This window comes from Sus scrofa, chromosome 3 (assembly GCF_054392235.1).
Source record: "Sus scrofa isolate SSC_HxYL_T2T_F1_AM1 chromosome 3, Sscrofa_HxYL_maternal_Yorkshire_Landrace_v2.0, whole genome shotgun sequence".
In the NCBI taxonomy this organism is placed as follows: domain Eukaryota; kingdom Metazoa; phylum Chordata; class Mammalia; order Artiodactyla; family Suidae; genus Sus; species Sus scrofa.
In genome coordinates, this window is record NC_139385.1 from 17002409 (window position 1) to 17030121 (window position 27713).

General features: G+C 52.3%; 1 protein-coding gene across 2 annotated transcripts in view; it reads right to left on the reverse strand.

The window, feature by feature from the left end:
• Positions 1-849: 849 nt before the first annotated feature.
• ITGAD (integrin subunit alpha D) overlaps positions 850-27713 on the reverse strand; it is a 36573-nt gene continuing 9709 nt past the window's right edge. The window contains exons 3-30 of one of the 2 annotated variants that reach the window (XM_021086386.2): positions 27335-27438; positions 27136-27206; positions 26895-27009; positions 23800-23930; positions 22551-22696; positions 18773-18926; positions 18518-18668; positions 18238-18311; positions 16642-16771; positions 16420-16562; positions 16115-16255; positions 15811-16020; positions 14578-14708; positions 14329-14468; positions 12657-12811; positions 12266-12397; positions 11401-11474; positions 11020-11161; positions 8101-8214; positions 7902-7981; positions 7710-7793; positions 3725-3803; positions 3468-3575; positions 3282-3359; positions 2773-2886; positions 2526-2627; positions 2153-2263; positions 850-1698 (exon numbers count right to left, since the gene is read on the reverse strand). In XM_021086386.2, the coding sequence (XP_020942045.2) occupies positions 1597-1698; positions 2153-2263; positions 2526-2627; positions 2773-2886; positions 3282-3359; positions 3468-3575; positions 3725-3803; positions 7710-7793; positions 7902-7981; positions 8101-8214; positions 11020-11161; positions 11401-11474; positions 12266-12397; positions 12657-12811; positions 14329-14468; positions 14578-14708; positions 15811-16020; positions 16115-16255; positions 16420-16562; positions 16642-16771; positions 18238-18311; positions 18518-18668; positions 18773-18926; positions 22551-22696; positions 23800-23930; positions 26895-27009; positions 27136-27206; positions 27335-27438 (3316 nt within the window). In that variant the 3' untranslated portion in view covers positions 850-1596. Of the gene's footprint in view, positions 1699-2152; positions 2264-2525; positions 2628-2772; positions 2887-3281; positions 3360-3467; positions 3576-3724; positions 3804-7709; positions 7794-7901; positions 7982-8100; positions 8215-11019; positions 11162-11400; positions 11475-12265; positions 12398-12656; positions 12812-14328; positions 14469-14577; positions 14709-15810; positions 16021-16114; positions 16256-16419; positions 16563-16641; positions 16772-18237; positions 18312-18517; positions 18669-18772; positions 18927-22550; positions 22697-23799; positions 23931-24060; positions 24156-26894; positions 27010-27135; positions 27207-27334; positions 27439-27713 lie in introns of those variants that run through there. The other variant, XM_085016898.1, reaches the window with a different exon arrangement.

Consider the following 27713-nt stretch of genomic DNA (forward strand, 5'->3'; position numbering starts at 1 on the left):
CCATTGTGGCTCAGTAGGTTGAGAACCTGACATAGGGTCAATGAGGATGCGATTTGATCCCTGGCCTCACTCAGTGGGTTAAGGATCCCGTGTTGCTCCAAGCTCCAGCATAGGTAGCAGATGCTGCTGGGATCTGTCCTTCCGGCAGCCGCAGCTCCTATTTGACCCCTAGTCTGGGAACTTTCATATGCTGCAGGTGCTGCAGTAAAAAAGAAAAAATTAGGGCTCCAGGCTGTAAAGGACTTGTGTATACTCTTGAATTCTCACAGTAACTCGGAGAACAAGGTAAATGGTTCCCCCTTCCCCAGAGGAGGAATCTGAGATTCTCACAGAGTAAATGGCTTAAATTCAGGCAGCTCATTGGAGGCTCAGGGCTGCAGACGCTGAAGTATACCACTTTTTACCTGACACACCTTGAGGGCCTCTGTGAATTCCAGGTGTCTGGAGACAACAGTGATTTCAAATGGCGGGTCTGCAGCCTTGTGTGTGCGGCTTCATGACCTCATTCTGGACTTGGAATGTTTCCGTCATTCTCTCTGAGCACCTTCAGTGGGTCTTCTGTATTATTTGGGGGGAACTAGATGCTCCCTTTCTGGAAGCCTGGTCCTCCCGGCTTCTGGGGACCCCATTCAAGGGGTGTGTTGGTTTAAACACTCTCTGGACATTTCATTCCCCCCCTAGGACAGTTAGTCACTTGCCATTCCCAAGAAGCCTGAAACCTGAGCTGGAACCCATGACCAACACACACACACCCCCCACTTCTTTTGGCTTCCTCTCCCAACTCTACTCACAGCACCATTAAGAAGAGATGCTTACAGCCCTCAGTCACCTGAGGAGGTGAGAGAACACTTTCTTTTTTCTTTTCTTTTTATTTTCCCACTGTACAGCAAGGGGATCAAGTTATCCTTACGTGTATACATTACATTTTTTTTTTCCCCACCCTTTGCTCTGTTGCAACATGAGTTCTTTTTTCCTTTTAGGGTTGCATCCGAGGCATATGGAGGTTCCCAGGCTAGGGGTTGAATTGGAGCTACAGCTGCCGGCCTACACCACGGCCACAGCCATGCAGGATCCAAGCCGAGTCTTCGGCCTACACCACAGCTCACGGCAATGCAGGATCCTTAACCCACTGATCGAGGCCAGGGATGGAACCCACGTCCTCATGGATACTAGTCAGGTTCATTACCGCTGAGCCACAACGGGAACTCTGAGAGAACATTTTCTACCCACAAGCAGGTCTTCTTATCCCCAGCCCCAGTCTTACTAAAACAGCATTCAGGTCCCTGGATTAGAGCTCTTTCATCCAAGGAAATCGTGTTATAAACACCCTCATTTAATGGGACAATTCCTGTATAAATGAGAGTTCATGCTGGCATTGTGCCGGCTTCTGTAAAAAGTAGGTCATCACTGAAGAAGTCTGTTTGCAGATGTGTAAAAATGTAAAAATCTTTCACCTGACTGAGTACCTGGTTGAGCTGCTCTAGGCCAGCCCAGATCTATGCAGACGTTATTCCCACGGAAGTCGATTTGTAGGTTAAGCCAGGATGAGCCCGTGGGAGCGGAGATAAATGGGAAAGTGGATTACTAGGACGAAGGTTAATTGGGGGCTTCACTGCTGAAATCCTCCCCACTGAGTGTGGCAGCGTCTTGAGGCTGGTTACCCATCATTTCTTTGTATTGGCGTTTGAAGAAGCCACACTGTGAGGGGAAATAAATCCGAACATCTGGCTAAGAGGGCAGGTAGAAAGCTGGGCACAGGAACAAGTTGAGACGGAGAAGGGAACTAAGCTGACTTGTATTTCTGTGCCAGATCACTTAGGTGAGCAACAGCTATTATGTATTATCTACTGAACCAAGCTCAGTGGTTACACACACAGTCCACAGCAGAAAAGCATAAATTCTGCCTACACCGGCTTCGTGCCTGCCCATTTCAGCCAGGATGTGATGTGGGCATTATCCCGATTTTAAAAATAAAGAAACAGGCTCAGAGAGGCTGAGCAACTTGCCTGACGTTAAACGGTCAATAAGAGCCAAAATATGTCCCCAGACCTGCCCGACTCCATTGTCTGGAGTTCTCCCTGCTGTTCCATCCTGTCTATATGGGGGCAGGGGCTGGATGGTGGCGGCGTCAGGCGTGGGGTGAAACACTCACCTTGTACAGCACGGCTGTGATGAGAACCAGCAGCAGCAGTCCTCCCACGGAGCTGCCCACAATCAGGGGGACGGGGTTATGGACCTCATACTCTTCCAGCACCATCTCCATCTGATGGGGGATCGGAAGCTCTCAGGCCTTTGCTGTCCCGGACCCCTCCCGGTTCCTCCAGCCTTTCACGCCCTCCCCTCCTCCCTCGGCCCGGCTCCCAGGGGCGCCACAAAGAGGCTCTCATGGGCTCAGGGACCTGCGTCCTGCCCAGGGACCTCCGCCCTTCCACTGTCCAGGCTCGCAAGCCCCCCACCCCGCAGCCCAGATTTGGCAGCGGGAGCTCTCTGCCCAGCCCGGCCGCTGCCCATCACACGGTCACTACCTGGGCTCTCAAAAACGCCTCCTGTCCTGGAAGCTGGGAATACACGGATCTGTCAAAGGTGATTTCGGCCACGCTCACGACCAGCACCTTCTTCTGCGCCGTCTGCGGAAGAGAAGGGGGGGGCGGAGAGCCGAGAGCGAGGCTGGAGAGGACGCGGGGTCAGAGGGAAGCCCGGCTGGAGGGGACCCAGGCACCACCTCGGGCCCCCCTGAGTCTGGGAAGGGGCTCTGCTGTTGGGCCCACGCACCTGGCTGATCCAGTCAAAGCTGAGGTTGCCCCTCAGGCTGAAGTCAAGTTCCTCCTGGACGCCGAAGGAGGGGACGTCACAGCGGAACCTCAGGCAGTCGGCCATGGAGCAGTTCTGGGGGCGGGAGAGGAATGAAGTTGAGGTGGGTTTTCATTTAAGGAGGAACCAAGGGAGTTCCCGTTGTGGCTCAGTGGGTTAAGAACCCAACTAGTATCCATGAGGATGCAGGTTCAATCCCTGGCCTCGCTCAGTGGGTTAATAAGCATCTGGCATAGCTGTGGCTGTGGTGGAGGCCAGCAGCTGTGGCTCCGACTTGACCCCTAGCCTGGGATCTTCCCTCTGCCCCAGGTGCGACACTAAAAAAAAAAAACAGGCATCACGAGAAAATCTGTCAGATTCAAGAGAGGCAGAATCGCAGCACATGAATATGTCGCCGCCACCTAGCAGCGTCTTCCTGGATCCCTCAGGGTGCGGCTGGTCCTGCAATGGGAGTCCAGGGCCTTTCTCACCAGCACGGAGGTCCCTGGCATCTGGGTCTGGAAGGCAGGATGCTGGGGAGGTTCCCTCTCTGACACACAGGGGAGACTCTAGGGAGAGAGAGAAAAAAAACCACAGAATACTCAGCGGTTCCCTGGTAAGAGGGTGTGAGGCACTGTGGGGTCGGACCCTGGACGGGGAAGGGAGGCAGGTGGCACCTGTGAAGGGGCCACCATGGCCACATCCCACACAGCCACACCGTTCAGCCGGACGGGGACCCGGAAATGAACGCTGATGGCCAGACTTCGCTGACTCAGGTTATTCACCTGCAGAAAATTGAGAAAGAAAGTCACTGTGGGCCCCAGAGCACCCCCAACTCCTCCCCTTTCCTCCTCCAGCCCCCGGCCCCTCTCCATCTCCCCCACCAGCTTCCCCGCCAGGGGCAGGACAATTTTGATCCCCCCTGGCCTCTCACACGGTATCGATGCTCAGCTGCTTTTTTGCTCTTCTTGTCATAGACTGAAAAATTGAAGTATTTTGTAGATTCTTCCTGCCTGCAGAGAGAGAGCGGGCTTGTTGGTGCAAAACAGCCGTGGGACCACCCTCAGTCGCACCCCAGCCCAATGCCGAGGGCTCGGTTGGACCCAGGATACGCCCCAGGGGAGTCACGATGGCTCCACGTGCCTGTGTGGCCTCAGCTTCAGCTCCTCCCCTTCCATGACCTTTGCCTGGCCACCCAGGATGGTAGCTTGGCCCTTGAGTCCCCTGCTCTTTCCTAGCCCTGTGACTTTGCACAAGATCTTTTTTGTTTTTTGTTTTTGTCCTGCTTTGAATGTCCTTACCCACTCCCTTTCTGGAAATTTCCACTTAAAGGCTCAACACAAAATATTTCGCCTATGGAGTTCCTGTGGTGGCTCAGCAGTAATGAACCCGACTAGTCTCCATGAGGACTCAGGTTCGATCCCTGGCCGCGCTCAGTGGGCTAAGGATCTGGCATCACCATGAGCTGTGGTGTAGGTTGCAGACGCAGCTTCAATCCTGCCATTGCTGTGGCTGTATCGTAGGCCTGTTTGACTCCTAGTCTGGGAACCTCCATACACTGCACGTTCAGCCCTAAAAAAAAAAAAAAAAAAAATTTCCCATAGAAGAAAGGCCTTCCCTGTGCTTTCTCTAGTAGACCTCCCATCATGCTTGCAGGGGCAGCTGCCAGAGCAGATAAACCTAAGGGCACTTGAAGGAAGCACAGCCTGGAACACTCAGTAAAAGATGGGGTGCAAGCCCTCCCATGATGGGGTAAAGAAAATAGACGTGGCTATCCTGGGGCAGTTAAGTAGATGTGAGGGAAGATGGTGTGTGAACATAAGCCCATGGAGTGGACATAAATGTTCCAGGCTGCAGGTGGCTTCCTGTCCATCCATCCATCCACCCAGGGCCTCCTTCAGTAAACATTTACCATGTCCCAGGCCGTGTGCTTGACCCCACTCTTAACAAGCTATCATCCCTCCCTTCCCAGAGCTTAACACCTAAGGGCTCAGAGAATTCAGGCAAACAGGCAGAGGGACCTGCATGTTTCACCAGTAACCAGCGTCTAGAAGCCAGGCCAGCCCCCAAAGCAGCCCACCCCCTGACTTTTCCCAGGCTTGTGACTATCAGCTTGATGATTGAGTGTGTGGGCTCTGGAGTCAGACCACCTGGGCTCCCACCTCAGGTACGCGAGTAACTTAAGGCACATTCCTTAACCTCCCTGGACCCCAGTAGTTTTTCCCTCTTGAAAATGGAGAAGCTAATAAGAGTGCCTGTAAGAGACTTTTCTTTTCCTTTCTTTTTAAGCTTCATAGGGCCGAACCTGCAACATATGGAAGTTTCCAGGCTAGGGGTCGAATCAGAGCTCACATCAACACCAGATTCGAGCCGCACCTGCAGCCTACACCACACTTTGTGGCAACGTCACCGAGTGAGGCCAGGAATCAAACCTGCATCCTCATGGATACTAGTCGGGTCCTTAACCTGCAGAGCCACAGTGGGAACTCCATGCACTGGACTTGTGATGAGGTTTGTAGCAGTGCCAAGAATGTTAAAATCTATTTTTTCTTAGTGTGCTAGCCTTCCTCTTTGCTCCCTATTCCACCCTTTTCTCTCTCTGCTTCAGTTTTCTCACCTTAACATCTTCCAGTTCTAAACCTCTTTTCAAATTTGAGTAAATCCCTCCGCTTCGCCATTCCTTGGAGAGACATGTCATCTATGGCCATGGGCACAGCTCTGGAGCCGGACCATCTGGGTCTGATTCCTGGTCCTGTCACTTACCAGCTGAATGACAGAGGTTAAGTCATTCAACCTCTGGACTTTCTGTGTTGGCGAAAAGGGCTAGAACAATAACTGTAAGAGCTAACAGGAGGGGTAAATGAATGCAAATACATGTAAAGTACTTAAAATGATGCCTGGCCTATCATAAGTACGTGGAACTGGAAGCTAATGAGTTTCAGTGTTTTCCCATGGACAAAAGGGGAAATTCACATGTGGAGTTTGGAAGGGCAATGACCTGTGACCCCCTTCTCTAGTTCCCTAAAAATTGGCACATCAGCAGCAAACTCTGACCCATGAAAATACATATACATATATATTTGTTTGTTTTTTCAGGACTGCACCCATAGCGTATGGAAGTTCCCACACTAGGGGTCCAATCAGAGCTGTAGATCTGAGCCTTGTCTGTGACCTACACCACAGCTCACAGCAACGCTGGATCCTTAACCCACTGAGCGAGGCCTGGGATTGAACCCACATCCTCATGGATACGGTCGGGTTCACTACCACTGAGCCACGATGGGAACACCCTACGACAATATTTTAAGCTTTCCGATCAACTCTAAAACCTCTGGGAAACAGCCAGGTGGGTGGGGCTTCTTGTGTGTCCCCATCCTGGCCCGCCCCACTCCCTCCCCCACCTCCAGGACCCAGCGCACAGCCCTCCCCTCCCCTTTCCTGTGGCTTGCCTAGGCCTTGCCAGCAGTTTCTCACATTTCTGCTCTCCTCTGAGTTTTGTGAAAACCTGACCTTTTCCCTGCTCTGTGTGGTGACAGACCATATCCTGCTGGGGACAAACTCAACCACTACAAAGTGCTCAGAAAAGCCTCAGTCTTATTAATCTAATAATTTCAATTCAGCACATTCGTGTTTAGCACAAAGGACAGCATTGGCTTCATGTTAAAGGGAGCCTGCATCTTGGAGAGAGAGGAGGGGATGCTGGGTGGTGGCAAGATATATGTGTCCCACTAGCAGGGCGCTTCATCAGAGAAGGACCAGGAGTTATGGGGTATGGTATTATGGCATAAATGTGTGGTTGCTCACAAGAATTCCCATGTGGTTGCAACAGAAGAAAGGCTGGGGGAAAAATGTAATTGTAATGTATACATGTAAGGATAACCTGACCCCCTTGCTGTACAGTGGGGAAAAAAAAAAAAAAAAAAGAATTCCCATGTGAGGGTGGAAATGTAAATTGATACAACCACTATGGAGAACAGTATGGAGGTTCCTCAGAACACTCAATATAGAACTACTGTATGATCAGCATTCCCACTCCTGAGCATGTATCTAGACGAAACTACAATTCAAAAAGATGCATGCACCTGTATGTTCCAAGCAGCACTATTCACAATAGCCAAGACTCAGACTTCCCATGTGGCTCACAACACAACAGCCAAGACATGGAAACAACCAACAGATGAATGGATTAAGAAGATGTGGTCATATAGACAATGAAATACTACTCAGCCATAAAAAAGAATGAAATAATGCCATTTGCAGCCACATGGATATGACCAGAGATTCTCATATTGAGTGAAGTAAGTGAGAAAGAGCAGGATAAATACCACATGACATCACTGATATGTGGAATCTAAAACATGTCCCAAATGAACCTATCTACAAAACAGAAACTGACTCACAGACATGGAGAACCAACTTGTTGCCAAAGGGGAAGGGGGAGGGAGTGGGATGGACTGGGAGTTTGGGGTTAGTAGATGCAAACTATTCCATTTAGAATGGATAAGCGATGCGGTCCTACTGTACAGCACAGGGAACTATATCCAGTCTCTTGGGATAAACCATGATGGAAGGAATATAAGGGAATGTATTTATATGTATGACTGTGCCACTTTGCTGTACAGCAGAAATTGGCACAATGCTATAAATCAAAATACTTTAATTAAAAAAAAAAATTCCCATGTGAGGAATCAGAGGGGCTAGCTTGGCTACCCATCCTGAAAAGAGCAGACTGAGAGTTCCCTGGTAGCTCATCAGGTGAAGGATCCAGTATTGTTGCTGCTGTGGTGAGGGTTTGATCCCAGGCCCCCGAGCTTCTACATGCCACAAATGGGCCAAAAAAAAAAAAAAAAAAAAAAGGCAGGCTGTTGTACTCTAGGCTTAGATAGTAGACTTAGAGTAAGGGCCAAGGGATTAAGTACCTGCTGATGACCGTGTAGATAGCATATTTCACTGGGAGCTCCAACTGGGAGGTAGTCTTGTTGGCTGTAGGCTTATTATTTTCACTGGAGAGAGAAGGGGGCACCTGGTTGGGGAGGAATCCAGGAAAGGATTCCTGGCTGGGGCAGGAGGCGGGGAGGGTGAGGGACACACCATACCTGGCCTGGGCTCACCTGCTTACATTGGCCCTCAGAAGCAACCTGTCTCCCAGAGTGGCCTTATAGGAGACATCAAATGTGACTATAAAGGTGCCCTGAGGGAGGAAGAAAGAAGGGATGGGGATAGGAAAGGCTATGGCAGAGCAAGGGAAAGAAACAGATCAGGACAAGGGAGAAGAGTGACAAGGACTGGCATTAAGTGGGCAATACCAACCTTAATGCCCCCTTGGAAGATGGGGTGGTTGATGCTACAGCTGCTGCTCCTCAGGCTCTTGTTCTCACTGGTCACCGCCTCACATGCCAGGCGCAGGGGACGCTGCGGGGGTTGCTTCCAGAGGAGGGGAGTGAATTTTTAAAAACTTACCCACATGCCTATATGAGCTTGATATGTAACAGTGGTGGCATTGACAAGCAGTAGGGAAGATGACAGTGTTTTCAGTAAATGGTCCTGGGAAAGTTGGCCCATACAAACAAACACTGGATCTCTACCTCACTCCATACATTAGAATCCCAACTAGATTAAAGACTTAAATGTGAAAAGGCAAAATGATAAATCTTTTTTTTTTTTTTTTTTTTTTTAATTTTTAGGGCTGCACCGGAGGCATGTGGAAGCTCGTGGGCTAAGGGTTGAATCAGAGCTGCAGCTTCCCGCCTACACCACAGCTCATGGCAACCCCAGATCCTTAACTCACTCAGCAGGGCCAGGGATCAAGCCCACATCCTCATGGATACTAGTCAGGTTCATTACCACTAACCACAATGGGAACTCCAAAATGATCAATCTTTTAGAAGATAATGTGGGGGAATTTTTTTTTTTTTTTTTTTCCTAGGGACGCTCCTGCAGCATATGGAGGTTCCCAGGCTAGGGGTCTAATCGGAGCTGTAGCCACCAGCCTACACCAGAGCCACAGCAACACGGGATCTGAGCCATGTCTGCAACCTACACCACAACTCATGGCAACGCCGGATCATTAACCCACTGAGCAAGGCCAGCGATCGAACTCAAAACCTCATGGTTCCTAGTCAGATTTGTTAACCACTGAGTCACGATGGGAACTCGGGAACTCTGACCAGGGAACTATTTCTTAAAATGATACACACATAACACACTAAATAGAAAAGAAATGTTCAATAAAAATCAGCCACAATCAAATTAAGACTATCCATTCAGTAAAAGACACTACAGAGAGACTGAAAAAAACAAGCAAAAGGATTAGAAAAGATATTTGAACACATATAACTGGAAAAGGACTAGTAACCAGAATATGTAAAGAGCTCTTATGATGCAGAAGAAAAAGATAGACAAGTCAACAGAAAAATAAGAGAGATGGGGGAAGAGGGGTGGGAAGAAGGATAACTAGGAGTTTAGGATTAACATATACACACCACATAGATAAAATAGATAACCAGGAGCTCCTATCATGGTGCAGTGGAAATGAATCCGACTAGGAACCATGAGGTTGCAGGTTCGATCCCTGGCCTCGCTCAGTGGGTTAAGGATCTGACGTTGTGTGGCTGTGGTGTAGGCTGGCCGCTGTAGCTCCGATTAGACCCCTAGCCTGGGAACCTCCATGTGCCACGGTGCGTACATATATAAGACAAAAAACAGACAAAGCGTACAGGGATGTTATTGGGGTAAGAGGTATGTTCATTATCACAACTCAGGTAATGGTTGCAGTGTCTGTACATCTCTCAAAAAAATAAAATAAAAATAGATAACCAACCAGAACCTACTAACAAGGCTGAAACACTCACAGATCTGGAGTACAAACTAGTGGTTACCAGTGGAGAGAAGAATGGGGAGGGGGCAAGATTCATTTGGGGTTAAGAGGTACAAACTACATATGAAATAAATATGATATGAGAGTATACTACACAGCACAGGGAATACGGTCAATATTTTATAATCATTTAAAATGGAGTATAATCTATAAAATATTGAATCACTGTGTTGTACACCTGAAACTAATATAATATTGTAAATCAACCATACTTTCAAAATTGCAGGAGGGAGTTCCCACTGTGGCACAGTGTGTTAAGAATCCAACCAGCTCAGGTCACTGTGGAGGAGCAGATTTGATCCCTGGCCTGGCATAGTGAGTTAAAGGAACCAGCGTTGCCACAACTGTGGTGTAGGCCACAGCTGTGGCTCGGATTTCATTCAGTCCCTGGCCTGGGAACTTCCGTATGCCATGGGTGTGGCCTTAAAAAAATTGCAGGAAAGGAGTTCCTGTTGTGGCGTAGCGGAAACAAATCTGACTAGGAACTATGAGGTTGCAGTTTGATCCCTGGCCTTGCTCAGTGGGTTAAGGATCCGGTGTTGCTGTGAGCTGTGGTGTAGGTCGCAGACGCGGCTCGGATCCCGCGTTGCTGTGGCTCTGGTGTAGGCTGGCAGCTACAGCTCTGATTCGACCCCTAGCCTGGGAACCTCCATATGCCGCAGGTGCAGCCCTAAAAAGACAAAAAGACCCAAAAAAAAAAAAAATTGCAGGAAAAAAGGAACATATGACATGTTTCCATGCACATACTGACAAAACCCAACAGTATTATCTAGGAATAAAGAAATACAAGGTACTAATTATCACAAAGTCAGAATAGTGACTGCCTTCAGGGAGAGTGTGAGATTATGACGAAGAAAGGCACAGATTGAAAGGGCTTCTGGAGGTACTAGCAGTCCTTTATTTCTTGACCCAAATATTAATTTTTTTTTTTTTGGTCTTTTTGCCTTTTCTAGGGCCACTCCTGTGGCATATGGAGGTTCCCAGGCTAGGGGTCCAATCAGTGCTGTAGCCACCGGCCTACGCCAGAGCCACAGCAGCACGGGATCTGAGCAGCATCTGTGACCTACACCACAGCTCACGGCAACGCTGGGTCCTTAACCCACTGAGCAAGGCCAGGGATCGAACCCACAACCTCATGGTTCCTAGTTGGATTCATTAACCACTGCCACGACGGAACTCCCTTGACCCAAATATTAATTACCTAGACTTTTGCTTAATATTATTCATTAAACTATACATACGCCTCATGCGCTTGTGTGTGTTTGTATTTCAACATAGAAGAATTCAAAGGAAGGTGCTATAACTCAAGGCAGAGGAGGTCCCAGGCACTAGAGCTCAAGGGTACTGTTTACCTGGATTCCTATCACTCGCCGATAGGACAGCCCTGCTGGATAGTAGAAGCTGATCACCGTTTGGTAGGAATCTTCGCCCTCATTCCACACAGTCACTGTCATATTGAGCTCCAGGGTGCTCCCCACCACCAGGGTCTGCAGGCTGAACAAGGAAGGACAAGGCTGCCCTGGAGAAAGTTTCCACAGGAAATAGGCTGGACCTGAATCAGGGGCAGGGGCAGGGGCAGGGCTCTGGGAACTCAGCTCTGGGCTGATAACCTTCCCATCGAAAGCATTCTTCGTTAGAACAAGAGCCAAAGGGAAACGCGTGGCCTTCTCATCCTGTGAGGATGGGACACTCAAAAGCTTGAGCGTCTGGATGGGAGAGGAGAGAGAACTCACCCTGAGAAGCTGAGGTTGACACTCAGGTCCCCTTCACACAGGTGATCTTGCCCACAGTTCTTCTCAAAGGGGAGCTGCAGCAAAACAGGAGGTCTGTTTCCCATCCATATCTTACGCCAACTCAATTCCATCCTTAGGAGCCCTCATCAACACTGCCTATTACTGAGCATCCACCTTGCACCCAGCGCCGCCACGCTAGATGCTGGCAAGGAGTGGGGCAATGGGGGCGGGCAGTTCGAATATATAAAAAAAAGATAAGACAAGATCCTTGGCTTCAAGGAACATGAAGTTTAGTTGAGGAATCAAATCCAACCCACGCTGGAACATGAACGTGATTAGTTGTCAGTAACGGGGCAGGTTGCAGGTTAGGAAAGGTGAGTAGATCTGGTTCTTGCACTCAAGGAACCTACAATTCCAAGAGATCACAGAAGCAGACGCGGATGGCTGTGACTCCAGTCGTGTGATTTTTGGCTTGGTTTCACCCTGATGCAACAGAAGGTCAGAGGAGAAGTGACAGATGCCAAGTGTGGTATTCAAAAGCGGGGAGATAAGACTGGGGCTTTGGAGGTAAGAGGAGATCTTGGAGGTGGAGAGGAGGAGATGTTCACCACATAAGAGAGAGGACATGGCCCAAGGCACAGAGGTAGAGAGGAGAAAAGCTGGGAAGGGACTTCGGGAATGAGGACCAGAGGGTGCGTGTTGGCGTGACGTGGAGCCCCAGCTGGGATCCAAGCTGGGCAGGCAACTGGGAGGAAGCCTCTTAGATTTGATATCGTTGCTGGGCAGCTGGGAGCCATGTAGGTTCCTAAGCACGTGGAGACACAGCCAAAGTCAGCGCATCCCTGGACATCCTCAGAAGACTCACAGAAGCCGTGAAGAGGTCCTGTGAGCCCACGGCCAGCACAGGGCGAAGGTTCCGCGATGAGGGGATGGGCTCCCCCACCAGGGAGAAGTTGAGTCGCAGTATAATGGGGTTCACCACGTCCTCCACGGAGTTCTGAGGGAGAAGGCGTTTTCAGGAACTCTTGCTACCACTGGGGCTTCTCCTTCACTGCCTCCATTCCCATCGTCCAGAAGCACCTTGTTCAAGCTGTGGAGCCAGGCTCCCTGGCCCCAGCATCATCCCCCGACCTCCCACTGTGGCCCGGAGCCCCAGGCTCCCCGCCCTTCCTCCCTCATCAGGGATGGGAGATGCCAGAGGCTCGCCTAGAGCTCCCCCTACCCCCAGTCCCTCTTCCAGACACCAAAGTCCTCACTGGTAAAAGCAGCTTCAGGGTTTCACAGTGCTCTCCCAGTGCCAGGGTTTTTCTTTGAGTCAGAGTCCAGTTCTGGGTCTCAGCAAACACAGCACGAGGAATCAGACGGCCTGGGTCCAAGGCCAGATCGTACCTGACGGAGCTCTGGACGTCACCTGAAGCGGAAGCGGGGACGGAAGACAGAACGTTAAAGAGAAACTCGACTGTTCTGTTTCCGGTTTTTCCCACAGTAGAGACTTGCCTGGGGCTTGCTGTGAGCCCTGAGCTGTGTACCAGGTGCTGGCGATGCATGTGGAGAAGGTGGAGAAATAAGGTCCCAGCCCCCGTAAGCACACAGTCTAGAAGCAGAGACCAGCACACAGGACATGACATCATGGCACGACCCTCGCAAGGGCGGGACCCTCAGGGGGTACCAAGGGGGGCTTGCTAACTCAACCTGGGGGGCAGGGATGCCTTCCTGGATGGGTTCTATCTGAGTTCCATCCGACCTGGAGGATGGGCAGGTGTCAGGCGGGGAGTGGGAGGGAGAAAGCCCAGACTGGGAACAGGGGCTACGATCAGAAGGGAGACAGAACACTGTAAATCAACTATAATGGAAAAAATAAAAATCATAAAAAAAGAAATACATAAAAAAAGAAAAGGACTGTAGCAAGGCATTCCCGTTGTGGCTCAACGGTAACAAACCCAGCTAGTATCCATGAGGATGCGGGTTGGATCCATGGCCTCACTCAGTGGGTTAAAGGATCCCACGTTGCTGTGGCTGTGGTGTAGGCTGGTGGCTACAGCTCCGACTGGACCCCTAGCCCGAGAACGTCCATATGTGTGGCCCTAAAAAAGACCAAAATAAAATAAATAAAAGATCAGAAGGGAGAGGGAGGCTGGAGGTGTATGGAGGGAGTTCCCGTTGTGGCTCAGTGGAAATGAATCTGACTAGTATCCATGAGGACTCGGATTTGATCCCTGACCCCGCTCAGTGGATTAAAAATCTGGCCTTGCTGTGAACTGTAGTGTAGGTCACAGACACGGCTCGGATCCTGCGTTGCTGTGGCATCAGGCAGCAGCAGCTACAGCTCCGATTCGCCCCTGGCCTGGGAACCCCTATGCTGTGGGTTCGGCCATAAGAAGACAAAAAAAAAAAAAAAAAAAGTACGGAGCAGTTGAGTTCCCTGGTGGCTCAATGAGGTTAAGGATCTGGCATTGTCACTGTTGTGACTCAGGTTCCATCCCTGGCCGGGGGACTTCCACATGCTGTGGGCATTGCCAAAAAAAAAAAAAAAAGTGTATGGAGCAAGGGAAGGGAAATGAGGAGAGGCTGGAGAGGCCCCCACAGCAGGGCATTGTGGGTCTTTATAAATGCAAGAAGGGGGTGGGCCAGGGGTGTTAAGCAGTGTTTAGGACCAATCGCTGCCGTTCTCTATGGAGAGGCACAAGAATAGCCGTGGACGGAGTTCAAAGTGGGCAGGAAGGAGGGCCCGGCTGGGGCGGTGGAGAGGAAGGGGCAGACCTCAGGTGTCTCCTGAGACAGAACCCAGAGACCTGGGTGTGGGAAGAGAGAGGGAGAAGGGCAGCTGGGTGGATGGTCCAGTTTGGGTGCCTGGACCCGTCTGTCCTGAGGACAGGGCTGGGGACCTCTAGCGGGGTGAGGGTCTGGGTCTCCCTGGAAGAGACTCACGCAGCTGGTCCTTGGAGCTTCTGTGGATGGTGAGACAGACTGTGGCATTCAGGGCAATGGGCAGCTGTTCCCAGTTCTGGGATGCCACCTCCGGAGGCAGGAATCTCATAGCCACGTCCACGGTTAGCACCGGCCGGCTCCTGGGGGTGCACACAGGGGCTGAGGACTGGCCTCTGGTCCCGGAAGGGGAACAGAGGAGGGGGCAGCTTGGTGAATCGGACATAAGGAGGGGAGGTGGGGAGCTGTCACCTGAACAGGAGCACATGTCCCTGGGCCCCCACGGCCAGGTCCACCAGTCCATCCAGGGTGAGGTCCTGACCCCCGCTCAGCGAACGCCCGAAGTACTGGAGACTGAGGGAGAGCTGGGAGCCTGCGACCCGCTGGCCAGAGAGGGGAAAACAAAGACGTGGGAGTCAAGAAGAGGGGACTGGGGAGGTTCGAGAAGGCAGAGGTGGGAAGGACACAGAATGGAGAAGTTGAAAAGGAGAGGGGAGGGGTGGAGAGCCGGCCAAGTGAGGAGCCCAGAGTCCCAGGCTGGGAGGGGGGCACTTGGGGTCCAATGAGGATCATGAGGCTGTAGGTTAGTAACAAAATTAAAGTGTAATGGATTCTTTTTCTCATTATTTGCATGCTCATCCCTAAATGTTTGAGGAATGGCGTGCTTAGCGCTCGCATTGATTATTGTTACAAGAAACCAGTGGATTACGGTACAGCCCGGGGAGCTATGTCCAATCTCTGGGCAGAGAACATGATGGAAGAGAGTGTGAGAAAAAGAATGTAGACATATGTATGACTGGGTCACTATGCTGTACGGCAGAAATAGACACAACACTGGGAGTTCCCGTTGTGGCTCAGTGGTTAAGGAACCCCACTAGGATCCCTGAGGATGAGGGTTTGATCCCTGGCTTCGCTCAGTGTGTGAAGGATCCGGTGTTGCCATGAGCTGTGGCATAGGTCGCAGACGCAGCTTGGATCCCACGTAGCTTTTGGCTGTGGTGTAGGCCTGTGACTGTGGCTTTGGTTCGGGCCCCTAGCCTGGGAACTTCCATATGCCGATGATTTGGCATTAAAAAGACACATAAATAAATAAATAGAAGAAATAGACACAGCATTGTAAATCAGCTATACTCTAAAAAGAAGCAGCAGCCAATGCAATTCGTTCATCCTTTACTGTTTCATAGAAGGACGCTAAAGCTATGTCAGTCATGTGCCTAAGGCCACGCAGCTCACAGAGCTAGGCAGGCATTTGACGTGGGGCCTGGGATCTCTTAACCACTAAGCTGTTCACACAGTTTGAAGGCTGTTTGGAGCCGAAGGAGAGAAGAATTTGTCCTTAGCCATGCCTGGTGCAATTCAGGGAAATAAACCACTAAAAGGAGGAGGGGAATGGTCACAGCTGAGGTGGTGATGAGAGGTGGCATCAGGTAAATCCAAGATGGGGAAAGGAGGTGAACAGGAGAGGTGGAAGCAGGGAGCCCTCACCTGGCTGTGGGAGGGGCTGATGCCCAGCTCCGAGGTTCCGTGAAACAGGTAGACAGCACCCCGGTTGTCCTGCTCCCCCGGGGCCCCGATGGCCACGTCCATCAGCCCGTCCCCATTCACATCCCCCAGCGCTGTCAGGGCTGCCCCAAAGCGGCTCCAGGGGTGGCCTTGCTCCCCGCGGAGAATGACCCGGCACCGCCACTTAGCCCTCTGCAGGACGAAACCAGGGTCAGGCCCCAAGCCAGGCAACCCCCCCGCCCCAACACCCAGACCCCACCCAGCCCGGGGCTCAGCAGCCACTCACCCGCCTGGGCAAGGGGCACACGGACACCTGGCCCCCCCGGGTCTGCTCATAGTAATAGGGGGCCCCGATGAGGACCAGGTCGGAGCTGCCATCTCTGTTCACGTCCACGGAGCAGAGGGAGGCCCCAAAGTAGCAGCCGACCTGGAGGGCGGAGCCTGCAGTCACCCCACCTGCCCCCCCCCCCAGAGGCGCCCCCTTCTGGGCTGGGTCCCGCCTCTCCCCAGACACTAGCACCTCCCCCACGGGCCCCACGCCCCCTTCATCTCCTCGCCCTCTGCCCCTGGAGACCCTCTTCCACACCCGACCTGGGTCCCTGCGACTTCAGCCTTCGGCTTCCACTGTCTGGACATCTGGGTGAAGATGACCGCCTTCCCGGTGTGCTGATGGCGCGGGGCCCCCAGGACCAGGCTCTGTACCCCTTTCCAGATGACCAGCTCTGCCGAGTAACCTGGGGGGGCCAGGCCTCAGCACGGAGGCTTCCCCCGACCCCAGCCCCTGCCCGTCCCCCAGCCGCAGCCTGGCCTCACCCAGGTACGAGTCCCTCATGTCCACGTCCTCCTGAGACATGTTGATGAAGGCGGGGCTCCTATGTGGGGGGTACAGGAAGGCACCTCCAGACCAGCTGAAGCTCCCCACAGCCCCCAGAACCGGTCCGTCCTGGGAGGAAAGGATTCCAGGGCTGAGCAGGTGGGAAGAAGAAGACAGCCTATTCCAAAGCAATGCCTCCCTGACTCCTTTATCTCTCAGCGCATCCCCGCTGTCGTCGCCACAGGCTCAGCCCCAGCGCCTCTCACCCGTTGCCCTTTCTGCCTCCTCGCTTGCCCTCCTTTGCTTCACCTACTGCCCCAGGGTTGGGTTTCTTCCAACCCAGATGTGCAGCGACCGCCCTGCTGGCAAACCAATGGCTCCTGTGACCACGCCCCTGGGCGTGGCATCTGGGATCCTCCCCAGTCAAGCCTGCGGAGTCGCCCTCTGTTCCCAAATGTGCTAAACCTCTGGCCTGGCCCCTTCTCTCTTCTCTTTCTGGGGCTCAACTCCTCCCTCCGGAAGAGTCAACCTCAAAGTCCCCTCTGTGGGGTCTTCCTTGGCTCCCTCAGGAGGTGATAGGCATTTCCTCCTCTGAATGCTCTAGTGCCTTTTCCAACTTTTGATCATGGATAGACCCAATACAAAAATCCAAAGAAATGTGTGATGAACCTGTAGGTGCCCAAGACCCAGCGTCAGGGACTGACTCATAACCGCACTTGTTCCATTTCTATGTCCCCCTCAAATATTAGGCTGATATTTTGAACACACAGGTACTTTCAGACAAGTCAGGCTTCGGTCTGCACGGTCTGGTCATTCCCATCTCTCCGGCTCTCTCTTTCCAGGCTGCCTTGGTGCTGGCCTTTCTGTCTCCCTAGTGCAGCAAGCTTGTTCCTGCCTCAGGACCTTTGCACTTGCTTTTCCCACAATCTCTCCAGATTTTTCCAGGCCTAGCCCTTTCTCATCATTTAGCCTCAGTTGTTATTCCTCAGGCCTCCTCTGATCTCCTCTTTCTCTATCTCAATCTGAAAGTTCTTTTTTTTTTTTCTTCTTGTCTTTTTGCCTTTTCTAGAGCCGCACCCATGGCATATGGAGGTTCCCAGGCTACAGGTCTAGTTGGAGCTGTAGCTGCCGGCCACAGCCACAGCCACACCAGATCCGAGCCTCGTCTGCAACCTACACCACAGCTCACAGCAATGCTGGATCCTTAACCCACTGAGCAAGGCCAGGGATCGAACCCGCAACCTCATGGTTCCTAGTCGGATTCATTAGCCATGAGCCACAACGGGAACTCCTCAATCTGAAAGTCTTTTGTTTGTTTTGTGTGTGTATGTGTATGTATGTATGTGTGTTTGTTGTCCCCTCCTCTCCACTAGTTTGCACTCCGGGAGAGCAGGAACCTTGGCTCTCCTCTTCTCTGCTGTGCTTCCAGCACCTACACACACTGCCTGTGTGTCTTTCCCAGACTAGGTGGCGGATGGTGAGCTTGAGGACAGGGTCCACTTTCTTGTTTATTCTGGGTCCCAGTTCCCAGCCCAGGGCTGGCCCAGAGTGGGTGCCTGAGTCCTGTCTGGCAAGCACGCTGTGGTTCCACCCACCGCTGTGAGGACGGAACTGAAGCCTTCCTGTGACATCTCGTGCTGGAAGGAGCTGCTGGTCCTGGACTGTGTTCCTGTGGGGAAACAGGTCACTCGGACCTCCGGAGACCTCAAGACCAGAGCAGAGATTCAGAGCAGAGAGAGGAGAAGGTGGTCTGGGGCTGGGGTTCTGGGGAACCGTTTGGGGGGAACTACGAGCAGGGATGGGTCCCCAGGACTGTGGGGGACAACGGGGTGGGGACTCGTTCAATGCCGAGACCCAAGCGCACACGCTCCCTACCCTCAACCGCAAAGATCTTCTCCTGCAGCTTCTTCTGGATGCTGCTGAGGGCCGCGAAGTTGTCTACCTTGAATACGTGGTCCTTCGAAGGCAAGGAGCCAATGATGCTGAGCTCCTGCTTGGCACTGTGTTCCTGGAAAGCATCTCCCACCTGCAACAGACAGGCAGCTGAGGAGGAGGAGCCGCCAGCCCTTCCACACGGGGAGGTGCAGGCTGCGTCTGGGTGGCGGTGGGGTCACCAGGAACCGGACGCACCCCAATGGCGTAGCGGATGACGTTGGCTTTCTCTGCCTGGGGGATGACATCCTCGTATTCCAGGGGGTCTTTGTACTTCTGCCCGTCTGTGATGACAATGAGGATTTTCTTGGCACTGCTACGGGCCCCATTCTTACTGTGAAATAGTTCTTTCCTGTCAAGGAAGAAAAGGGGGCGGGGTGCGGCGTGACTCTATTGAGATGCTGGAAAGAAATCATTCACGGCACTAGAAGCCTATCTGAAGAGACTGGGGAGTCCTGGTACCCTGAAACGCTGTCAGACACGTTCAGAAATGGATTCGGTCTTTTCTGAGAGTCATACTGACCATTTATGAGGCCCGTGACAAAAGTACAGAGGCCCTGTGCCAAAACTCCATCCATTATGGAACCTCCTTCCCGTGGGTCAGACACACTTGGGCACGCTATCTGACCTCTCTGAGCCTCGGTTTCTCTCCATGCGAGATGAGAGCAATAAGTGCGCCATAGCCAGGCTCCAAAGATGCCCCCCAGTAAGCTGCACCTGGTTCCCTTATCATATTGAATCTGATCCGTGCTCCTTAAGCAGCAGCCTGCCATGGAAGGGACCCTGTGCCAGCTACGGGCCTAAGAAGCCTTGGTGGCTTTTGCACTTTGGGGGGGGCCCTGAGCCACCAGGAGAGAGGTCTGGCCAACCTGTGAGAGGCACCCCATGGTGTGGCCACACAAGGAGAGAAACCCAGCTCTTGCAGCTGAGCCCAGCCTTCCCGCCAGTCCTGTTGAGGCAGCAGCCATGGGAATGAAGCTCTCGTATTCCAGGCTCAGATGCCACCTGGCCACAGCCACACGAGAGACTCCATGTGGGAGCAGCTGAGCCCCAGGATCATGAAAAATAGCGACAGAAGAGGTGTTTAAACCACTAAATTTGGCAGTGTTTTGTTAGGCAATGGAGATAAATAATATCAGGTTATTCTGAGGATCCAATGAGGTCAAGCTTCTACAACCCTCACTGAACTACAAGTAAACATTAATTCTATGGTAACTGTTGCAAATGATGAAAAACTAACTATATGCTCATGTTCTACAAACTCAGAATAAACACACACACACGCACCAAACAACATACACATACCCAATATAATACTGAAACAACCTAAATGTCAACATTAGGGAAGGGGCTTAGCAAATCACGACCCAGCCCCTTGGTGAAAAAAGTACACAGCCATTTCAAAGGAAAATAATACAAGCTGTAGAGAAACATGGAGCAGGTTTATATAACAGTGGTGGTGGGGAGGGGAAACAGAAAGAAAATAGTTTCTGCCCTGATTGTGACTCTATAAAATACGTCTGGGAGTTCCCGTCATGGCTCAGCTGAAATGAATCCAACTAGGAACCATAAGGTTGCAGGTTCGATCCCTGGCCTTGCTCGTGGGGTTAAGGATCTGGCATTGCCGTGAGCTGTGGTACAGGTTGCAGACACGGCTCGGGTCTGGCATTGCTGTGGCTGTGGCATAAGCCAGCAGCTGTACCTCCAATAAGACCCCTAACCTGAGACTCTCCATATGCCGCGGGTGCGGCCCTAAAAAGACAAGACAAAAAAATAAAATAAAATAAAGTATGTCTGAATAAAGACAAGGATGGAAATAACATTGCACTTTTTTTTTTTTTTTTTTTTTTTTTTGGTCGCAACCGAGGCGCGTGGAAATTCCCCGGGGTGGAGGGAGGGATTGAACTGGCGCCACGGCAGTGTCAATGCTGGATCAGGAACCCACTGCATCTCAGGGCAACTGTGACACTCTGCTTTTTGAGAGTAGGGTTTATTTATTCATTTGTACTTATCCTTTCTTGTTGCTAAAATACTGGGAGGTGGTTGACTAGAGGGAACATAAGTAACTTTTTTTCAAAAATGTTGTCTTTTTTTTTTTTTGTCTATTTTCTAGGGCATATGGAGGTTCCCAGACTAGGGGTTCAATCGGAGCTTTGGAGACACTGGACTACACCACAGCCACAGCACTGCCAGATCCGAACCGTGTCTGTGACCTACACCACGGCTCATGGCAACGCCAGATCCTTAACCCACTGAGCGAGGCCAGGGATCGAACCTGCAACCTCATGGTTCCTAGTCGGATTCGTTAACCACTGAGCTACGACAGGAACTCCCCAAAAATGTTCTTAATGCTATTTCCTTTCTCTTTTTTTGTAGTAATTTCTTTTTTTTTTTTTTTAGGGCTGCACCTGTGGCATATGGAAGTTCCCAGGTTAGGGGTCAAATCAGAGCTGCAGGTACTGGCCTACATCACAGCCACAGCCAAACGTGGGATCTTTAACCCACTGAGCAAGGCCAGGGATTGAACCCATGTCCTCATGGATACCAGTTGGGCTGGTTACTGCTGAGCCACAGTAGGAACTCCCTGTAATAGAACTTCTAAAAAATACCCATAAAACAAAAACTCCAGTCAGTGGCAGAGTTGGGCTCGGCTCTGGGGAGTGGGTATGAGATGGAGACCGGATGGATATTGAAAATCACACCATGGCCCCGCTATTAGCAGGCCCTTTAGGGGCCAGGAAGGGACACTACTCCTGGGTGACTTTCAACTCAAAGGCCAGAGGCATTCCTCCTGGTTGTTCCCTTCCAGAGGGGGGTCAGTGTTCAGGGCAGAAAAGCCACCCAGAAGCAAAGAGGGTGTCTCTAGAGAGATCATGCCTTTTTTTTTTTTTTTTTTTTTTTTTTGCTTTTTAGGGCTGCACGCATGGCATATGGAAATTCCCTGGCTGGGGTCAAATCAGAGCTACCGCTGCTGGCCTACACCACAGCCACTGCAATGCTGGGGTCCAAGCCGAGCCTTTGACCTACACCTCAGCTCACGGCAACGCCAGATCCCCGACCCACTGAGTGAGGCCCGGGATCGAACCCGCATCCTCATGGATCCCAGTTGGATTCGTTTCCACTGTGCCACAGTGGGAACTCCTGGAGAGATCATGTCTCTTTCAGCATTTCTCCAGCACCACTTCCAGGGCAGCACCCAAGAAGTCAGGAAGTCAAGGGTCCCAGACATTCTGCCCTGTTCTTTCCCGTAAGAACCACACATTCTGTTCTAGCCTCACCACCTAAGCCATTTTCTTCCTGGACCACCTCGTCCTCAGTGCTGGGCAGACATGTGGCATGTGCCCAGGTTAACATAGCAGACTGGAAGGGACGAGGGTTGAGGGGGTGGACAAAGGTGAGCGGGGAGAAAGGCACAAAGAAGACACTTGGCAATAATTCCTGAGTCCCTCCGTGGAAGGAAGCAGGGGCTGCATCACTTTAGGCATAAAATCCCCAACCCGTGATCTTGCATTTCACAAGAAAGGTGGAATCCCCTCACCCACACGATCTCATTTAATCCTTACAACCACATTGTGAGTTTATCCTCATTTGACAGGTGCCAGAGACTTAGAAAGCATCAGTTACTCCAGAGGTAGCCCAAGGAGCAAGCGGGAAGCTGGGCTGGGAACCCGGAAGCAATTCTCGCCCCCCCCCTCCCCGCCGCCACCTGCCCCGGTGGGCTCAGGGTCCAGCCAATCCAAAGCCAGGAAAAGGAGAGACTGCAGAGGAATCCCATCCCAGATCCCCGGATTAGGGGAACCTGATGAGACAGGGCACTAGAAACACTCCAGGGAGGACCCCGCCTGCAGCCCCCTCCCTTCCCCGTGGGCCCCCTTCTCCCACGATGCCCTCAGCCTCTGAGCAGGGCTGTGCAGACCCAGCACCGGGAAGCAGTGAGACAGCAGCGTTTCCCCAGACAACGGGAGGGGGAGCTTACACCACTGTCTGGATGCCCGTGGCTGTGTACGTCAGGCCTTTCAGCTGGACGATGGGATCCACCAGGCTCTGAGGGCTCCGGTGGGTCTGAAATTGGCTGAAGGTGAAGTGGGTCTTCAGAAGGTTTGAGTATTGCATCAGTGAGAACTGTGAAGGTCAAGAAGAGGGCGCTCAGGAGGTGCTTTTTGGTTGGTTGGTTGGTCTGATTTTTTTGGCCATGCCCATGGTCTGTGGAAGTTCCCCAGCGAGGGATCGAACCCGTGCCACAGCAGCCACCTGAGCTGCTGCAGTGACAACGCTGGATCCCTATTCTGCTGTGCCAGAAGGGAACTCCCAGGAGTTGCTTTTTAGTACATTTTTTATTTGGGGATAATGTATTTACAAGCCATGTTCCATGTGGTTTTGAGGCCCAACAAATATCTATGGGAACTCAGAAAAAAATAAACTGCCCCCAAAGAAAGAAACTGCAAAATCAAAGCCAAATCATACTTCTGACATAGTTTATAAAGAATATCCTTGGCGTTCCCATTGTGGCTCAGTGGAAACGAATCTGACTAGCATCCATGAGGATGCAGGTTTGATCCCTGGCCTCGCTAAGTGGGTTAAGGATCCAGCATTACCGTGAGCTGTGGTGTAGGTCGCAGACGAGGCTGGGATCTGGCGTTGCTGTGGCTGTGGTGTAGGCTGGCCGCTGCAGCTCCAATTCGACCCCTAGCCGGGGAACCTCCACATGCAGCAGGTGAAGCCCTTAAAAAAAAAAAAAATTAAAAAAATAACTTTGCCCGCCACAATATCTGTTAAACTTTGACTTGATACATGAAATCAATTTGTAGGCTATGCTTGCTCGCTTCTCAAGAGTTTTTGCATGCACATACACTAACTATTGGGAAATAAAATAACAAGATAAAGACATCATGAGTTACGTGGAAAGTCTAATAAAGAAAGCATCAATTCTTTGGTCAAATTACCATCAATCAAATTTCACAGCAAAATTATTTGACAATCCTTTCAATGTATTTAACCAGCAAAAACACTGTCTTCCCTGTGACTGGGGGACATAGTAAATGCAATGAAGCCACTTCCTCAGGTCAGGGCTCACATCGATTGGCCCTACTCTGGGACCATAACTTGACCTTGGACTCTAGCCTCCTCCTGGCTCAGGTCCACCTAGCCAGCCCCCAGCGATGCCAGACCCTCGTCCACCCTGCTCTCCAGGCCTTCGGGGGTTGGTGGGGGGGGACAGTCTTCACCAGGATGCTGGTGTCCATGAACTGGTCCATCACAGCTCTGACAAAGTTCTTCATCTGCTTGAAGTCATTTTGGTCAATGCTGCCAGAGCCATCAATCAGGAAGGCGATGTCAATCTCTTGTTTGGGACACTCTGCAGGGAGGAAGAGATCAGAGATGCACGTGTGGTTCCAGCCACCTCCAGGAGCCCAGAAGCCCTTCCTGCTCCACAGTCAGGGGGCCATTCGTGGCATAGGGCTCAAGCCCCACCCAGTTTCTGGCACCTTCCACTGAGGAGTCCCAATCCATCGCCCCAGCTACTTCCCCTTCAGCGGAGTCCTTGTGGCTCCCCTCCTCCTACAAGGCCTGGAAAAGTGGAGAAAGGAAGACAGGATGGGAGCCTGGGGGGCTCCTCATTCACTGAGTCAACAAATACTTAATACACACTCCGGGGTTCCTGTAGGGCACAGGGGAAGGCAATTTAGCTAGGTGATTCAGAGCGTGCATTTGGGAGCCTGGGCTCAAAGCCCAGCTCTGGCTCCTATTAGTGAGTACATTGGGGCAAGTTACATAATTTCATGGGGCTTTGGTCTTTCCCATCAGTAAAATGAGTAATAATAGTGCCTACCACATTGTTGTTATTGTTATTGGATTGTTGCAAGGATAAAAAGAATGAATTTGCACGTAAAGTACCTAAGACGGGGTCTGGCCTCCCATTAACAGGTACCTGTTACTACTGTCCGCACCATGTGCCAGGCATGTTTTGGGCCCCAGGATACACCTGCAGCAGAGGCTACGAGGTGCTGCCAAGACTGCCCCCTAGAGGGCTGGAGGACCTCCTTCCCAGCTGCAGGGAGTTGGCTGTCAGTGGCTCCTAGCAACGTCCCTCCCTCCGTGTCACTGGGTGTCCAAGGTTACACCGCTTGCTCTTGGGGGTGAGCCCTATGTGGCCATGCTCCCAGCTCCCCGAGGGTCAGCTGAAGCCCCCTCCTAGTCCACCCTCTCCATCGGCCCAGTCCTGCTTCCTTCTTATTGTTGTGGGGCTTGTTCCCAAGAACACTCCCAAGAGAGCCTCGGAGTCTGTTTCTGGGAAGATCCGACGTGTTTACAGACCACAGCTGTAAAAAAGGGCTCGCCTTAGCCCAGGTGGAGTGCACACTGCAGTGAAAAGACACATCATCCACACGTCAACAAATGAGACATTTCAAGAAGGGATTGTGGCCTGGGTGCCAAACGCAGTCGGGGCCCCCATCAGCACCCCACATCCTGTATCGGGCCCAGGGCGCTGGGCCATCAGGCCTCTGTGGTGCTGAGGTGTGATGCTGAGCCCTGGCAAGCAGCCTCAGGCCACTGATGCACAAATGCCTTCGTCGGGTCCCTGCTTCTCCTCCCCCATCCCACCTACACAACCAGTGGGTGCACTGATGCCGAGAAGAAGGGGCAGATCACTTCCTTACCTGCTTCCGTGAAGCCCAGGAAACCCAGCCCTCATGTGCCCCCCTTCTCACCACAGCGGGGTGCCTGGCACTCCTTATCACCACAGCTTGTGTTTAAAGGCATCTCCCCTGCCCACAGGTACCCCGGGGTGGGGCATGGTAACCGCAAGAGTTTTTTCCACTCTCTCTGTCCCCTCTGCATACTCTCTTCTCACAATTTGGTCTGGACGGTATTTCTGTCTCTGGTTCACCTTTGGCTAAAAGGCCACCCTGGGTGGCATTATGGTTTCTGTGGTTCAAAGCATGGCTCTCAAGTCAGCGCCTTGAAAGGCCCCTGGCACTCGCTTGGAGCCCGTTATTTCCTCTGATGCCACAGATGGGGCAGTTTATCTGCATCTTCCTCCTCATCTGAACGCATGGTCTTCAGCTAGAAAATCACTCACCATGGCTACCTCTGGGCACCTGCATGCACCGGGCAGGAATCTAAGAGCTTTATGTGTCTCACATCTTAGCCTTTTTTTTTTTTTTTGGCCTTTTTCTAGGGCCGCTCCCATGGCATATGGAGGTTCCCAGGCTAGGGGTCGAATCGGAGCTATAGCCACCAGCCGACGCCAGAGCCACAGCAACAAGAGATCGAAGCCACTTCTTTGACCTACACCACAGCTCATGGCCACGCCGGATCCTTAACCCACTGAGCAAGGCCAGGGATGGAACCCGCAACCTCATGGTTCCTAGTCGGATTCATTAACCACTTTGCCACGATGGGAACACCATGTGTATCATATCTTTGAATCCTAATAACCACTTTGATTTTTTTTTCCTTTTTAGGGCTGCACCTGCAGCATACGGAGGTTCCCAGGCTAGGGGTCAGATCAGAGCTGCAGCTGCCGGCCTATGTCACAGCCACATTACAGCGGGATCAGAACCAAGTCTGCGACCTACACCACAGCTCACGGCAGCACCAGATCTGGGACCCACTGAGCGAGGCCAGGGATTGAACCTGTGTCCTCATGGATACCAGTTGGGTTCTTAACCCGCTGAACTGAAATGGGAACTCCCACCATTTTGATTATTAAGCTCCGTTTTACCAATGACGAAACTAAGGCCCAGGCAACGGAGCCACTAGCTCAAGGACAAAGAAGATGAACTTGCAGGCACTGACTCTTAGAGAGAAGCCTCGGTGGGGCCTCCAGGCACCCTTCTCCGTGGAAGACATCCGTGCTGGCAAACTTGTGCCTCGCTCTCCCCACGGCCACACCATGTGGCCCCCCTTGGCAGGGGATGGGTGAGTCCGGGGAGCCCCAGGCGGGTCCATTGTGAATGACCCAGAACTGCCTCCCTCTGGGATCTCTTGTCGTCACATTTTCACCACCCAAGGCCCTTCCTCTGGAATCTAGGACACGTCTCTGCCCCTGTTGGCAAGCCCCTCAGGCCTCCTGCAGCAGCGGCATCACCCTAGGGCCCCCTCTTTTCCCATCAGAGCTGTCACAGCTCACCCAGCGTGGGGCTGCTGCCGTGAGTCACCCATCCTGCCAGGCCAGACAGCGCTCCCGGCCCCTCCTGTCCTTGCTGGGGCTTCTGGGAAGGGGCTGTGTGCAGGGAGGCCTGGGCTTCAGGCTCTGCACGCAGGAGCAGCGCCAGCGTGTGCTCTGCGCAGAACTGCCAGCTCTAGGGGGACCTACCTGGCAGGGCGGTGGGGACCGTGCCGAGGGTTTGCAGGCGGGAGTCCAGCAGGAGGCAGGAGCCTTTGGCGTACATGTTCTCCCCACAGGCTTTGGGAATGGTTGGGCCGCAGGCCTGCGGGCAGAGGCCTGTGTGGACGAGGGGGTCCCCAGAACGCTCCCCCCACCTCCACCCCCAGCCCCAGCTCCTTCTGGCCCCGGTTCCTCCCTTAAGAAGCTCCTGGGCCCCAGAAAAACTCACCAGCAATGAGGAGAGGTTGGTGGAGGCCTCCAGGGACAGGCCCAGGGACATATTCACGGCCTCTGGGGGTGCTGGGAGGGCAGACACAGAGGGTCACACGCATGGCACACCCTTCCCGGGGTGGGGTGGGGGGGAGTCCAGGCTGGAGGCTGAGGAGGGGACGGCCTGGGGTAGGAGGGGTGGAGGCTCAGTCACTCACTATTCAGCGAGATGGGCTGACAGAGGCCGTTGGCTGCCTCGCAGTCGTACAGCTGTCCCGTTTTGTTGACTGCGACCACCTCCAGGGGGGCTGCCACCACGAGTCTGGGGGCACAACCATGACAGATAGTCTCAGGAGGGGTGGGGGGCACAAGGTGCTTTGGGTGAAGAAGTGTCATGGGGAAGTGAGACTTGGCAAGGGGAGCTCTTGGCATCAGCCACTTATGAGGCCATTCAAAAATCAGGGCCCAGGAGTTCCCATCGTAGCATAGCGGAAACAAATCTGACTAGGAACCGTGAGGTTGCAGGTTCGATCCCTGACCTCACTCAGTGGGTTAAAGATCCAGCATTGCCGTGAGCTGTGGTATAGGTCGCAGACA